This window comes from Papio anubis, chromosome 12 (genome assembly GCF_008728515.1).
Source record: "Papio anubis isolate 15944 chromosome 12, Panubis1.0, whole genome shotgun sequence".
NCBI classification, from domain to species: domain Eukaryota; kingdom Metazoa; phylum Chordata; class Mammalia; order Primates; family Cercopithecidae; genus Papio; species Papio anubis.
In genome coordinates this window covers 113,655,955-113,668,568 of record NC_044987.1, presented here as the reverse complement: position 1 = coordinate 113,668,568, position 12,614 = coordinate 113,655,955, and the positions used below count along the sequence as shown (strand labels likewise).

At 59.0% G+C, this 12,614-nt stretch overlaps 3 protein-coding genes across 15 annotated transcripts; all 3 read right to left on the bottom strand.

Moving 5' to 3' along the window:
• Positions 1 to 726: 726 nt before the first annotated feature.
• On the bottom strand, positions 727 to 4,649 carry VEGFB (vascular endothelial growth factor B). 2 transcript variants are annotated; one of them, XM_003909622.4, is made up of 7 exons: positions 4,356 to 4,649; positions 3,737 to 3,779; positions 3,221 to 3,417; positions 2,832 to 2,905; positions 2,290 to 2,325; positions 1,857 to 2,092; positions 727 to 1,165 (listed from the first exon to the last, which is right to left on the bottom strand). In XM_003909622.4, the coding sequence occupies exons 1-6, from the start codon at positions 4,413 to 4,415 to the stop codon at positions 1,879 to 1,881; spliced, it is 624 nt and encodes a 207-aa protein (XP_003909671.1). In that variant the 5' UTR covers positions 4,416 to 4,649; the 3' UTR covers positions 727 to 1,165; positions 1,857 to 1,878. The 2 variants fall into 2 exon arrangements, with proteins under 2 accessions (XP_003909671.1, XP_003909672.1); XM_003909623.4 differs by having other exon boundaries at positions 1,857 to 1,991.
• A 219-nt stretch (positions 4,650 to 4,868) lies between these two features.
• On the bottom strand, positions 4,869 to 8,743 carry DNAJC4 (DnaJ heat shock protein family (Hsp40) member C4). Of its 3 annotated transcripts, XR_637124.4 has the most exons (6): positions 8,027 to 8,208; positions 7,199 to 7,292; positions 6,546 to 6,730; positions 6,295 to 6,456; positions 5,167 to 5,259; positions 4,934 to 5,074 (listed from the first exon to the last, which is right to left on the bottom strand). XR_637124.4 is itself a non-coding variant. In XM_009185749.4 (5 exons), exons 1-5 carry the CDS (start codon positions 8,316 to 8,318, stop codon positions 4,953 to 4,955), a joined length of 837 nt encoding a protein of 278 aa, XP_009184013.2. In that variant the 5' UTR covers positions 8,319 to 8,743; the 3' UTR covers positions 4,869 to 4,952. The 3 variants fall into 3 exon arrangements, 2 of the variants coding, with proteins under 2 accessions (XP_009184013.2, XP_009184014.2); XM_009185749.4 differs by lacking the exon at positions 8,027 to 8,208 and adding an exon at positions 8,233 to 8,743 and having other exon boundaries at positions 4,869 to 5,259; positions 6,295 to 6,459; XM_009185750.4 differs by lacking the exon at positions 8,027 to 8,208 and adding an exon at positions 8,233 to 8,743 and having other exon boundaries at positions 4,873 to 5,259.
• A 410-nt stretch (positions 8,744 to 9,153) lies between these two features.
• On the bottom strand, positions 9,154 to 12,596 carry NUDT22 (nudix hydrolase 22). Of its 10 annotated transcripts, none has more exons than XM_009185748.2 (6): positions 12,490 to 12,596; positions 11,734 to 12,231; positions 11,199 to 11,297; positions 9,827 to 9,924; positions 9,601 to 9,694; positions 9,154 to 9,320 (listed from the first exon to the last, which is right to left on the bottom strand). In XM_009185748.2, exons 2-6 carry the CDS (start codon positions 12,211 to 12,213, stop codon positions 9,180 to 9,182), a joined length of 912 nt encoding a protein of 303 aa, XP_009184012.1. In that variant the 5' UTR covers positions 12,214 to 12,231; positions 12,490 to 12,596; the 3' UTR covers positions 9,154 to 9,179. The 10 variants fall into 10 exon arrangements, 5 of the variants coding, with proteins under 5 accessions (XP_009184012.1, XP_003909676.1, XP_017803787.1 ...); XM_003909627.2 differs by having other exon boundaries at positions 12,439 to 12,588; XM_017948298.1 differs by having other exon boundaries at positions 11,734 to 12,588.
• Between the last annotated feature and the right edge of the window lie 18 nt (positions 12,597 to 12,614).

Genomic DNA, 12,614 nt, shown 5'->3' with positions numbered 1-12,614 from the left:
TGGAGGTTGCAGTGAGCGGAGATCGCACCATTGCACTCCAGCCTGGGCGACAGAGTGAGACTCTGTCAAAAAAAAAAAAAAGGAAAGAAAAAAACTGTGTGGGTTGGTTTGAGGGGAGCCTGCCGCCCAAACCAGGCCCACCAGCCCCAGACCTTTGGTGCTTCCCTTTCAGGGAAATGGGAGTGAAGTTAAGACAGGGCAGGTACCGGGGCTTTAGATTCAAGCTGCAGGGAACAAAAAGCAGCAGATGCTGAAAGTGCTGCCTGGCAGGAAGAACAAGTGTTTTTTTTCTGTTATGTAAAGATAGTCTCAAACTTCTCTGAGACCCGAGGACGCCAACCATAGCAATCTTCTGTTCCCTCTATGTGCACATGTGGAAACTGCTGCTCAGAGAGGCAGGGGTAGTGACAAGCAAGGTCACTCAGCAGATCTGGGTCCTACCCCAGGCTCTTTGGCCACAGAAGGTCGTCTCCTTCCAGAAAAGAACCCCCGTGAAGAGGAGGAGGGCAGGCTGTGGACTGGGCTCTCCCTGACTCCCATGCCTGGCAATAACATGAAAGTGATGAATACATAATTCTGGCCCTGCCTGGGATCTGCTGTGGAGCCTTAGTCCTCATTTCTTCCATCTGCACGACGAGGGAGCAAGACAAGCTTTAGATTTAGTGATGCAAACATTCATGCCCAAACCAGCCAGCCTGGACAGTGACAAACAGCGACACAGGCAGGGACAGCTCCTTCCATCTCTTTTATCAGGGTTGGGGGATCACAGTTCTTGTACCAAAGCCCAAATCCTATTATGCAGAGATTTGGGTCTTCTTAGTGAGGGGAGGAAGAGCCAGTTGTAAGATGCTTACTTGCACAGAGTGGTTAGAAACTGAGACAGTACCCCATTCTCCCCTGAGCTGGTATATGACCCCTCTTGCTGCTTCCCAGTCTCCTCTTCCAACTCTGTCCTGTTTGATGATGGCCTCAGGGAGACAAGGGATGGCAGAAGAACCCTCTGAGAGGCCCAGGTCCTGGAGCAGCTTCTGCCTGGGCTGAGGTCTTGGGGGCTTGGCTGTTTTTTACCAGGCTCCTCTTTGTCCCCCCACTGGGATATAGCCTATGAGGCAAGTCACCCCGCTGAGTCTGAAAAGCCATGTGTCACCTTCGCAGCTTCCGGCACCTGAGGAGGGAGGAAGTGATCTGTTCATGCTGGCTGGAGCGCAGCCCCAGCCCTGGACTCACATGTGCCTCGGGCCCACTAAGATCACAACCTGAGCGTCCTGCTGCACCACTCGGCCCTGGGCACTGGAGGCTGCAGGGGGAAGGATGAACCTTCTGTGAAGGCCATCCCCTCCTGACACTCCTCGGGAGCCCCCACTGGCCTGGCCCATATGATGTCACCCCATGGCCTCACTGCAGGAGAGAGGTGGTGAGAAATACATCAGATAAGGGTGTACGAGGGTTCCACTATGTCCTCTCGAAGCCCACAGGTAGGGAGATGTCTACCACAGGGGCTTCTGGGAAGGCCCGAACTGCAAGCTGGAAAAGCTATGTCCCACATTTCTACCCCAGGCAGATGTCACCTCCTCCAAGAGATCTCTGACCTCTGAAAGATGAGGCCAGGTGCCCCTCACCACAGCCCTTGACATCCTCTGCTGGCATCGTCCCTCCTGTATCTGACTCCTGAGTTAGAATGTTGGACTTGCTTACATAGCTCCAGGTGCCAGCAGCTGCTTGGTAAATATTTGTTCAACACATTCAACAGTTTCCCCTTCCCTGGCCCTCCTCCTACTGGCAGGCTCACCCTGGACCTGCTCCAGGACAGGACCTTGGTGCCTTCCCAAACAAACACCACCCTACAGACACCTCACCTGCAGGTGTCTGGGTTGAGCTCTAAGCCCCGCCCTTGGCAACGGAGGAAGCTGCGGCGTCGACAGCGGCAGCGGCAGGTCCGGGGGTCAGGGCGCTGGTGGCGCTGGGTGCAGCGTGGGCAGAGGGTCCTGGGGCTGGAGTGGGATGGGTGATGTCAGCTGGGGAGGGTGCTCCGGGGGCAGAGTCCCAGCCCGGAACAGAGCGGGGCTGGGGACGGTGGTGGGGAGTGGCAGCCCTAGGGAGGAGAAGCGACATGTCTGGGGTGGGAAGGAAGAGTCTTCCCTGGAGCTGGGGTCGGGACAGAGAACACAGGCTTGGGGAGCAGAGGAAAAGGGAAAGCGGGGGACAGGTGGGAGGAGAAAGAGGGGCAACAGCTTCCGGACTCACTTGTACTCCCCCTGCCCCCACTCAGCTGGAGTCCAAAAGACTCACCTGTCCAGCTTCACAGCACTGTCCTTTTTTTTAGGTCTGAAAAATTAAGAGAGATAGACACAAAGAGGAGGAAGATCAGGAAATCCCAGCATCCTACTCTCTCTCTCTCTTTTTGAGACTGAGTTTCCCTATTCTTGCCCAGGCTGGAGTGCAGTGGCATGGTCTCAGCTCACTGCAACCTCCGCCTCCTGGGTTCAAGCTATTCTTCTGTCTCAGCCTCCCAAGTAGCTCGGATTACAGGCATCCGCCACCACACCCAGCTAATTTTTTTTTTTTTTTTTTTTAGTAGATATGGGGTTTCACCATCTTGGCCAGGCTGGTCTTGAACTCCTTACCTTAGATGATCTGCCCACCTGGGCCTCCCAAAGTGCTGGGATTATAGGTGTGAGCCACTGACCCAAGCATCCTACTTTGTTGCCCCAGATCCAAGGCCTACCCTTGGCTCTATTCTTAGGAACCTGGTCCCCAGTTCTGTGGACCACCATACCCAGCACCCCCCCAGCCTGGCCTCTGTAAGCTCAGAATTTGGGCCTGGCTGGCACCTGCATTCACACTGGCTGTGTTCTTCCAGGGACATCTCCCCCAGCTGACTGCTCGGGTACCGGATCATGAGGATCTGTGCTCAGGAGAAGAACGGGGGGACAGTGAGGGAGAGAGAGAAAGGGGATGCTCTAAGGCTGGAGGGAGAAAAGCTCACCCAACAGCCAGGAGGCTGGCCACCAGCCCTCCCCCCAACCCTACCTCCTGTGCCTCAGTCTCCAGGCTGCCCCAGCCCCAGAGCCAGCCAGCATCCACCCTGCCCACTGCCCCACCTGCCCAGTACCTGCATCCCCTGCCCGCTGCCCCACCTGCCCAGTGCCTGCATCCCCTGCCCACTGCCCCACATGCCCAGTACCTGCATCCCCTGCCCACTGCCCCATATGCCCAGTACCTGCATCCGGACTTGGTGCTGCCCAGTGGGCACACACTCCAGGCCATCATCAGGGCAGCAGCCACCACAACGCTGCACGGTCACGCAGCTGGGCACCAGCTGTTTGGCCACGGTGCCCATGAGCTCCACAGTCAGGGGCACCACCACCTCCCGGGGCTGGCAGGTAGCGCGAGTATACACATCTATCCATGACACCACTGGGAGCAGACCGGTAGGGGTTAAGTCCTCACTGTTTTTCCTGCAGCTGCTCCCAGCAGCTGTCCCCCCCAGTCCCCAAGTCACAGCCACCCTCCAGTAGCCCTCCCCACTCTGCCCTCACAACCTGTCTTCCCCTGCCCTGTTTATCCAGATCCCAGTAACCCCGCTGCCTCAATTTCCTCCTCTGTGAAATGGGTAGAATAACAGTTTGCATATTCTAGGGAAGTTATACAAGATGATGGACACCAGGCACCTGGAATCAGGGCCGATGACAAACCCTCTCAGTGCTGGCTAGTGCCGAGTTTTTATGAGTATTACCTTTCTTCTGGTGGCCAGGAGCATCAGGCTGGGAGACAGGGGCCTGTGGGAGAGAAAAGACCTGTACCCAAGGTACACTTTAGGAGGGTCTTTCCCTGTCGCCATCCCTGGGGCTTTGCCCTTGCATCAGGAGGCTTCACCACCTCTCTGACATCTTTCCAGATTGCTCTGTTCCTGTGGCCACTGCTCTAGCTTTACCTGTCCTTTCCTGGCCACCCCGGACCTGCCCTGGCCCAAAACACAACAGGTGCTCCGGCAGCCTCGTCAAATCTCCAGGCCGCAGAACCTAGCATGTCTGGGGGCTGCATGCAGATCAGGAGCGCGCACAGTGGGCACCGAAGCAGGTCCTGCGAGCACTGAGGGAGCCCCGCCCCCGGCGGTGCCCAGGGGACGGGGTGGGGCGGAGGAGTGGCCCCAGACTGGGGCTGGCGGGCCAGCGGGGAGGGGCACCTCCCAGGGGATGCACGCGCCGGGCCCCCGAGACGCCCGCGTCCAAGGCCGGACCCCGCAGATCCCCCCGGCCGAGGCCGCGGGTCGCCTTCTCACTTCCGCCAACCTTGAGAGAGGGCACGGCGGGCTGGCGGGCGGGCTGGCGGGCGCGCTGTCGGGCCGCACGTACCTGGGCGGGGGCCAGCTGCAGGAGCGCGGCGAGCAGCAGGCGGCGGAGCAGGGGGCTCATGGTGCCCGCGGGGGCCGCCCGCCGGGGGCGCCCGCATCGCCCTAGCCCGGCGGGGCGGGGGGCGGCGGCAGCCAGAGCCCCATGGCGGGGCCCGGGCGCGCGGGGCGGGGCCGGGCGTGGTGGGTTCTCCGGCCCTCCCGAGCCCTGCAGGCAGCGCAGCGCAGAGCAGCGGAGGCGGCCGGAGTGAGCCGGGAGGGCGGCGGCCGCGGCGGCGGGCGGCGGCGCGGCGGCGGGGACGGCGGGGCGGGGGCCGGGCCCGGGCTGGCGGGCGGGCGGCTCATGTGACCCAGACACGCCTCCCACCGGGCCGCAATCGCACCGCCTCCCGCCGTGAGGCAGGGACACGCCCAGGCCGGGCTCCCGGGTCGCCGCAGTCACTACCCAGAGGGCTGGGCGCTGCCCCTCGGCGAAGCCGGGGCAGGGGCGCCGGGCCTGAAGGAGGGAGGCGCACACTAGCTCTGCGACTCACTTTATTGCACGCGTTTTGGGAAGCGGGCAGTCCAGGGAAGGAAGCAAGGCGGGAACGCACTGCAGGCCCTATCCAGGTGAGCCCCTCAGGGCCGTGCCGGGCACTGCATCTCGGGACTGGGCTGGCTCCAGGTGGCGGCTGCTGCTGCCTTTGCTGTTGTCGCTCCTGCTGAAGGCTGGCTCTGTTGGCCCTGGAGGAGAGGGCACCTGGGTGGTTGGGATGGGGATCCCGAAGTGTGGTGCCCGGACAGGGAGCAGGGGGCAGAATAGAGCAGGGACAGACCTGGCCCGCGCCCGCTCCCGCGCTTCATTGTACATGGCTGTGATGATCCGATCCTTTTCATCCATGAAGTTAAGGTGCATCTGCTTCACCTTCCTGCAATGTGTCACAATTAACCCTGGGACTCGAATTCCTGTTGTCCCTGAAGTCCTGCCCCCTTCCACCCCACTCTAGGGGCCTCACAGCTTTTTAACCCACACAGGGTTAGGGACCTCAGCCTAACCCTGCCTGTGATAGGTAGGGAGGGCTCAGAGTGGCCCTGGCTTGTCTAGGGTCCAATGGCATCCGAAGTCCCTGGCCACTTCGAGGTGTTACAGCAGCTGTGGACATGGGGGTGCTCCTCCCAGAAGACTAGAAAGGGTATGCATCTAACTCCATCACTGAACTAGGCAGGCTGCTAGCAGTGGGCACTGGCCTTTAGGTATTTGCTGTAGAAAATCGGCTTCGTGGCTAGGCGCGGTGGCTCACGCCAGTAATCCCTCTACTTTGGGAGGTCGAGGCGCATGGATCATACGAGGTCAGGAGTTTGAGACCAGCCTGGCCAGTATGGTGAAGCACCATCTCTACTAAAAATACAAAACAATTAGCCAGGTGTGGTGGTGGACGCCTGTAGTCCCAGCTACTTGGGAGGCTGAGACAGAAACAGAAGAATTGCTTGAACCCGGGAGGCAAAGGTGAGGTTGCAATGAGCCAAGATCGCGCCACTGTACTCCAGCCTGGGCGACAGAGTGAGACTCCACCTCAAAAAAAAAAAAAAAAGAAAAAAGAAAACAAAAAAGAGAATCAGCTTCGTGGCACGCGAGAGTGGCGGGGAGATGCCTGCTGCCAAATGAATGAGCTGTGCTGCATTTGCTGCTTGTGCTTGATTTTGTTTGGCTCAATCCCTTCCTGGCAGCCAGCACGAAAGATTTATATTTGAAATATGAAAAAGTGTAAATGACAGTGTTAGCTCTTAGTGCAGCGCTGTCTTTACTAAGCAAGGAGAGGCTCCAGAGACCGATTTCAAGCAACTCTTCGCTTGAGAGACACAATAGTACGGGACACGAGGTGCTGTGGAGGACTGGCTGACCACACTGGAATTCGCCCACCCTCCTGCCCTCTGCCCATCACCCCAGGGAGAACAGGCATCACCTGAAGGCAATGTAGTGCAGGCCCATGCCCGCCAGCATGAGGAGGAGGCAGTACCCCAGCACTTGCTTGTTTTGTTTGTGTTGCTGCTGCCTCGCCTGGGGCCCCTGTGGCCTCACTCTATGAAACTGGGACCAGTACTGTGCGTTGGGGGATGCCCAGGAGCTGCTGGGAGGCAGAGGAAGGGACATTGTGGAAATGAGCCTCCCCAAGAGACCTGGGGGTGGGGCAAGTTGAGGGCGGGATTACTGTACCTGTGTGTTTGGCCGGCAGACTTGTCATGGGCTGTGGTTTGTGGAGACTTTGGGGGACCACCTGAGCGGAGCTGAGCGTCATACCTTCGGCGGCTCTGCTCACGGCTGAGCACACGGTATGCCTCACTCAGCTCCACAAAGCGGCTGTGCAGGCTTGGGTTCCCAGGGTCCCGGTCCGGGTGCAGCTGGGGTGGGGCAGGACTCCCCTTATCTCCCTTTGCCTGTCCCTCCCCAGGACCCATGCTGATGACATCCACCCACACCAGGGCTCCAGTCATACCCAGGAGCCCTGCCTGGTCAGTGACCCTCACTCAGGCCTGCCCACTCCTCAGAAGGCCAGAGAGCATGGACTCCTGCCTCCTCCTGCGTTCAAGCCCTCCCCACCTGCCAGCCCCCTGCATTCACCATATGCCCCGGTCCAGGTTTCTTAAGAGCAGGCAGGCAGGTCAAGAAAACGAAGCCCAGCCCATCAGACAGGACCCCTGGCTCCTGCCCACAGCCTTTCCCCCACCCTTGAGCACCCGCCACTCCCTATGAGGGCTGAAAAAAATGTGGCACCAGCCAGAGATGCAGGTCTACTCCTGGGAATTTGAAGCACACCCCCACTGGCTCAGAGTTCCTGCTCCCCCTCCCCACCTTAGGGGTACCGGTACCTCTTTGGACTTGGAGAAGAAAGCTCGTTTAACTTCCTCAGTGCTGGCACCAGGATGCACCCCCAACAGTTCATAATAATTACTGGGGCTGGACCTGTGGACAGAGTCGAAAACCTGCAGGGGCTGAGGGAACCCAGAAGCTAGCTCTGCCCTGCCCTTCCCAGCCCCTCCCTGGGCTACACCCTTCAACTCAGCCACCAGGAGCTGAGAGGGCTGAAACAGGTCCCAGGACAAATCTGTCTCCCTTTGGAGTGTTTCAGGCATAGTGCAGGTCAGGATTTCTCAAAGTGGAGTCCAAAAACTTGTTGGAAAATACTGATTCCTGGCCAGGTGCGGTGGCTCACGCCTGTAATTCCAGCACTTTGGGAGGCTGAGGAGGGCGGATCACCTGAGGTCAGGAGTTCAAGACCAGCCTGACTAACATAGAGAAACCCTGTCTCTCCTAAAAATACAAAATTAGCTGGCTGTGGTGGCGTATGCCCGTAATCCCAGCTACTGGGGAGGCTGAGGCAGGAGAATCACTTGAACCCGGGAGGCAGAGGTTGCAGTGAGCCGAGGTTGTGCCCAGCAGAGATTGTGCCATTTGCACTCCAGCCTGGGCAACAAGAGCGAAACTCCGTCTCCAAAAAAAAAGATAAAAGAAAAAGAAAGAAAAAACTGATTCCTGAGCCCCACCTAATTGATTCCTCCAGTTCAGAATCTCTAGAGCAGAGCCGAGGAATCTGGATTTTTGTACCCAACACCTCCCCATCTCCCACCTCCCACAGAGGGTTATGCACAGTGATGCTTGAAAACCACTAGAGCTGTGGTAAGAGCGTTGGGTTTAACCTGGACTCAAACTCCTCCTCTGCTGCTTAAATCGGTGTATGACCTTGGGGGTCTTCTCTATCTCTGATCCTCAGCAGGGAAGGCGAGGGTTACCTGAGACAAACCTGGGAGCCTCCTGACACGGAGTAGAGACCACAACTATCTCAGCACATAGGGCAAACAGAAACCCATTGAACAACCGGGCCGGCCCCCGGCGCCCAACTCACCGCTGCCCGGCGGCCGCTCCGAGGAGCCGGGAGGGAGGGCTGCGGGGCCACAGCCGGCACAGGCGCAGGGGTAGTAAGGGCGGCATAGCGGCGGGCGGACAGCTGGGAAAGGAGGCTACCAAGAGCGCACTGGTACCAGGATGGGGGCTAGACTTCAAGTACCCGGGGGCAGAGAGAAGGGGCCCAGCCCGGTGTTCTGCGAAGGAAGACTGAAGCAGGCCCCGGGAGGGGGCAGTTCTTGCCCAGGACCAGACCTGCGTATTCTTGGACCTGCCCCTTTCTTTCACCCGGGCATCCGCAGCCCTTCCCAGCGCTGGCTTCGGGGTCTGGCCAACCAGCCAGGTACCCCGAGACCCCGTTCCCACCCAGGGAGCTTGTGGACGGGCGAAGGAGGGGCCACAACCAGGCCCCGCCCCCGCTGCTCAATGACCCGCGGCCGTCGCCATTTCCTGCGTCTATTCAGGCCCCGCCCTCGCCCTCTCATTGGCGTGGATGCGAAGACCACGTCCACCAGGCGGGAAAAAAAAAATCGGTGGAGCCCCCGCCCCTACATGTCTATTGGCCTTTGGTGCCTACGGTCCCCCAGCCTGTGGACTCTCCGGACAGGCGCGGGCGCCCACCCGGGGACCGGGCGGGACAGAGCCCGCTCTCTGAGGCTTTGTGACGCTTTCGGCCCGGCCACCGTCTCTCCGTTCCTCTGTTGCTCCCCTCTGCAGCGAGGCATATCTTACGGAGCTGCTTCGGCCCCGGAGCCTCTCAGGAGGCAGTCAAGGGAGCCATAGCTCTTATCCTCTGCTTGTAGAGAAGGACACTGAGGCTGGGCGGGTTTTTTTTTTTTTTTTCCTCAGGTCACTTGTCCTGCCTTACGCACTCAGGGCCCACTGTTCCTCTCTGTCACAGAAATAGCAGATGCCAACGGAATCCAAGAATAAAGTCCTTTATTATCTTCAGAGCGGTGGGAGTAGGGCTGGGGACCCTAGGGCTGCTCCGGTAGGACTTCCCTGAACCCGGTTGTAGAGGATGATGGCGCCTTTGGCCGAGGGGCAGAGTTCAGCCCACATCTCCGTCTCCTGCAATCTCCGCACGTTCTGTGGGGAGACAACAAGACCCAGGCATTCAAGCTTGCCACATCTCCTGCCAGGGCTGTGCCCAGAATTCCTGAGCCTCAAGAGACCTCTGCACTGTCCTTAGGGAAGCATGTTAAGGGGCTGAACAGGTCCCTGGACCTTTCCCTTGCACTAAGGGCAAATCTTGTGCCTCTGGAGGGAATTGTGACCCAGCCAACACCTCCCCTACGAGATAATGCATTGCCAGGCCTCTGCAGGCCCCAGCCCTGGCCTCCAAGCAAGATGGTTTGTCACTCTGCACCTGTGTCTCCACAAAGATGATTCCTGTAGACTCGTGGGCCTCGGGTCCCCCACTCAGGTAGTGCTTTCTCACCTGCTCAGAAGTCAGGCTGCACCTGGACAAGAACACAGGGTGGCTTAGTGGGTGACCAGCCCCTGCGGGGTCCCTGTGGAGCCACAGCTGCCTCAGCCCACTCCTCACCACCCACCTCCCCAAGACCCAGGATCATGTACCCGAGCCCACTCACTGAACATAGAACTCGGCACTGGCTCGGCCAGCACTGGTCTCGTTTCGGGCAATGCCCAACAGCAGGGGCTGGCTCAGGGTGAGTAGCGGCAGGTTCACCTGCGGTGGAGGGTGGGGTAGGGGGAGGTCCCCCCTATCAATGCCACTGCCCACATCCCTGCCCCTCTCAATGAAAAACAGCCTGTTGCCTGTGTACAGCACTTTACAGCCTGTAGATCAAGGGCCTGGCATCACAGAATATCAGATGATGGGCATGTTTGTTTTACAGGTACACCAAAACCAGAGAGATTGAACACGTTGCCCAAGGTCACCCAAGTGAAGTCAATTTAGTGACTGGGACTCCCACTTACTCCTTTTTCCGTTTTTTTTTTTTTTTTTTTTTGAGATGGAGTCTCGCTCTGTCGTCCAGGCTGGAGTACAGTGGCGCCGTCTCAGCTCACTGCAACCTCTGCCTCCCAGGTTAAAAGTGATTCTCCTGCCTCAGCCTCCTGAGTAGCTGGGATTACAGGTGCACGCCACCATGCCCAGCTAATTTTTGTATTTTTAGTAGAGACGGGGTTTTGCCATGTTGGCCAGGCTGGTCTCGAACTCCTGACCTCAGATGATCCACTGGCCTCGGCCTCCCAAAGCGCTGGGATTACAGGTGTGAGCCACCACGCCCTGCCACACTTACTCCTTTTTCAACAAACTTGGGGAGTAGGTAAGATATTTATCATTGTTTCCATTGAAAAGAAGAATCCTTGGCTGGGCAAGGCATGATAATCACTTGAACCCAGGAGGCAAAGTTTGCAGTGAGCCGATATGGCACCACTGCACTCAGCCTGGGCAACAGAGCAAGACTCTGTCTCAAAAAGAAAAAAGAAAACAAAAGAAGAGGAATCCGCTGGGCACAGTGGCTCACATCTGTAATCCCAGCACTTTTGGAGGTTGAGGCAGGCAGATCACGAGGTCAGGAGATCGAGACCATCCTGGCTAACATGGTGAAACCCCGTCTCTACTAAAAATACAAAAAAATTAGCCAGGCATGGTGGCGGGCACCTGTAGTCCCAGCTACTCAGGAGGTTGAGGCAAGAGAATGGTGTGAACCTGGGAGGTGGAACTTGCAGTGAGCTGAGATCGCGCCACTGCACTCCAGCCTGGGCGACAGAGCGAGACTCTGTCTAAAAAATAGAAAAGAAAAGAAGAAGAATCCAAGGCAGAGAGTACTGCGGGCTAGAATTCCACTCCTAGTATGCCTAGCTGCAAAGCCAATTTCTTCTATCATTGCTGGCCAGATGCCTGCAGGCCTCCCGCCAGCCCAGATCTGTAGAATTCTGGCAAGTCCTAACCCCTCCCTTTATGTCTACCACCCTGTCCAGGTCACCCTCACTCACCTCATCACAGATCTCCTGAAGGACACTGGAAAAGAGCTCACGTACCACCAGCTCCCCAGTGAGGTCCTGGTGCTGGGGGCTGTCACCAGGGCACAGGGCCTGTGAGAGGTCAGGCTCAGCTCCTGCTCCCCACCTCTTCCCCCTGCCCCATCTCAGGACCAGCAAGCCTATACCTGCTGGCCCTAAGGGCCTGATGTGGCACAGTGTAAGAGACTTAGTGATCCTGCGTCTGGTGTCCTTTTCCTGGCAGACAACCAGCGGTCCAGCTTCAAAAGGGATACACAGGGGGCAGGGGTGGGGTAGGGCATCTTCTTCCTGTGCCCAGTCTTTCCCCCCTGTGTTTTCTAGTTTCTCACAGGACTGGGGCAGGGGTCAGTGGGGAGGCAGCTGGACTGCCCTGAGCAAACTTTCAGAGAAACACCAGGCCAATTTTCCCTTTAAGGAATGAGGAAACCAAAGCTGGGAGGATTGGGAGGGTGGAGAGCTGCAGGTCCCTTGAGCCGTCTGGGTCTTTGTGCCCAGCCTGGCATCTCACCTGAGGCTCAGGGTGCCCACCAGGCACATCCACCAGCCCAGGGGCCTCAGCCACCTGCCGGGAGCGGCGCAGGAAGACAAGGAAGTCATCGGCCGTGGCTAGTGCAGCGCCCACCCCCAGTGGGTCCGCCAGATAGGCCTGCGTGTCACCCCAGTTGGTGGCCCCCTGCTGTCGCAGCCAGGCAGCTGAGCTGGACCAGTTGGTGCCCAGGAAGTCTCGGTAGGAAGTAAGGCCCAGGCGCAGAAGCAGCTGTGGCCCCCGAGAGCCAATGGGCGCCAGGGTGGCTGAGTGCAGGCGGAACTTGGGGGCGTTGAAGAGCCAGGGTTGGGCCTTTAGCCGGGTCTCCCAGATGGCAGTGATGGCCTCGTCCCCACCTGGCAGTGGGCGTCGGTCGTGGGCGGGGCTCAGCTCGGCCTGTACTTGCTCCCGGGGCAGGCCCCCGCCAGGGCACTGCAGCAGCAGGGTCACCTCAGGATCCATGATCTGGACGGGGCAGCTCTGGGGGAGGATAGAGCCAGGCCTGTCACCCAGGGGGACCACTACCACTCCTGGGCTGCGCAGCTGGCCCCGTCTGTTGCAGACCTCCTGAGGGTACCCGCAGCCCTTCTCCACCCCCCTGACCACTCCCTGGGCAGTAAAGCGCCCCTTCTTCCCCGCAGGAGCCCCGAGTCCCGCAGGGTGTCCAGGACGCCCGGGCACCCCTACCATCCAGAGGTCTTGGGTTCAGGCGCCCCCAAATGCCCATTCCCCTCAAACCCAGGGGTCTGCCTCCGACTCGGGACGCGTGGGGACCCCTTTCCAGGGCCCGGAAGCTCCAGCCTCCAGCCGGCGCTCCCCGGCCTCCAGTTCACGCAGGCTCCGCCCCTTCCCCGAAGCGGAAG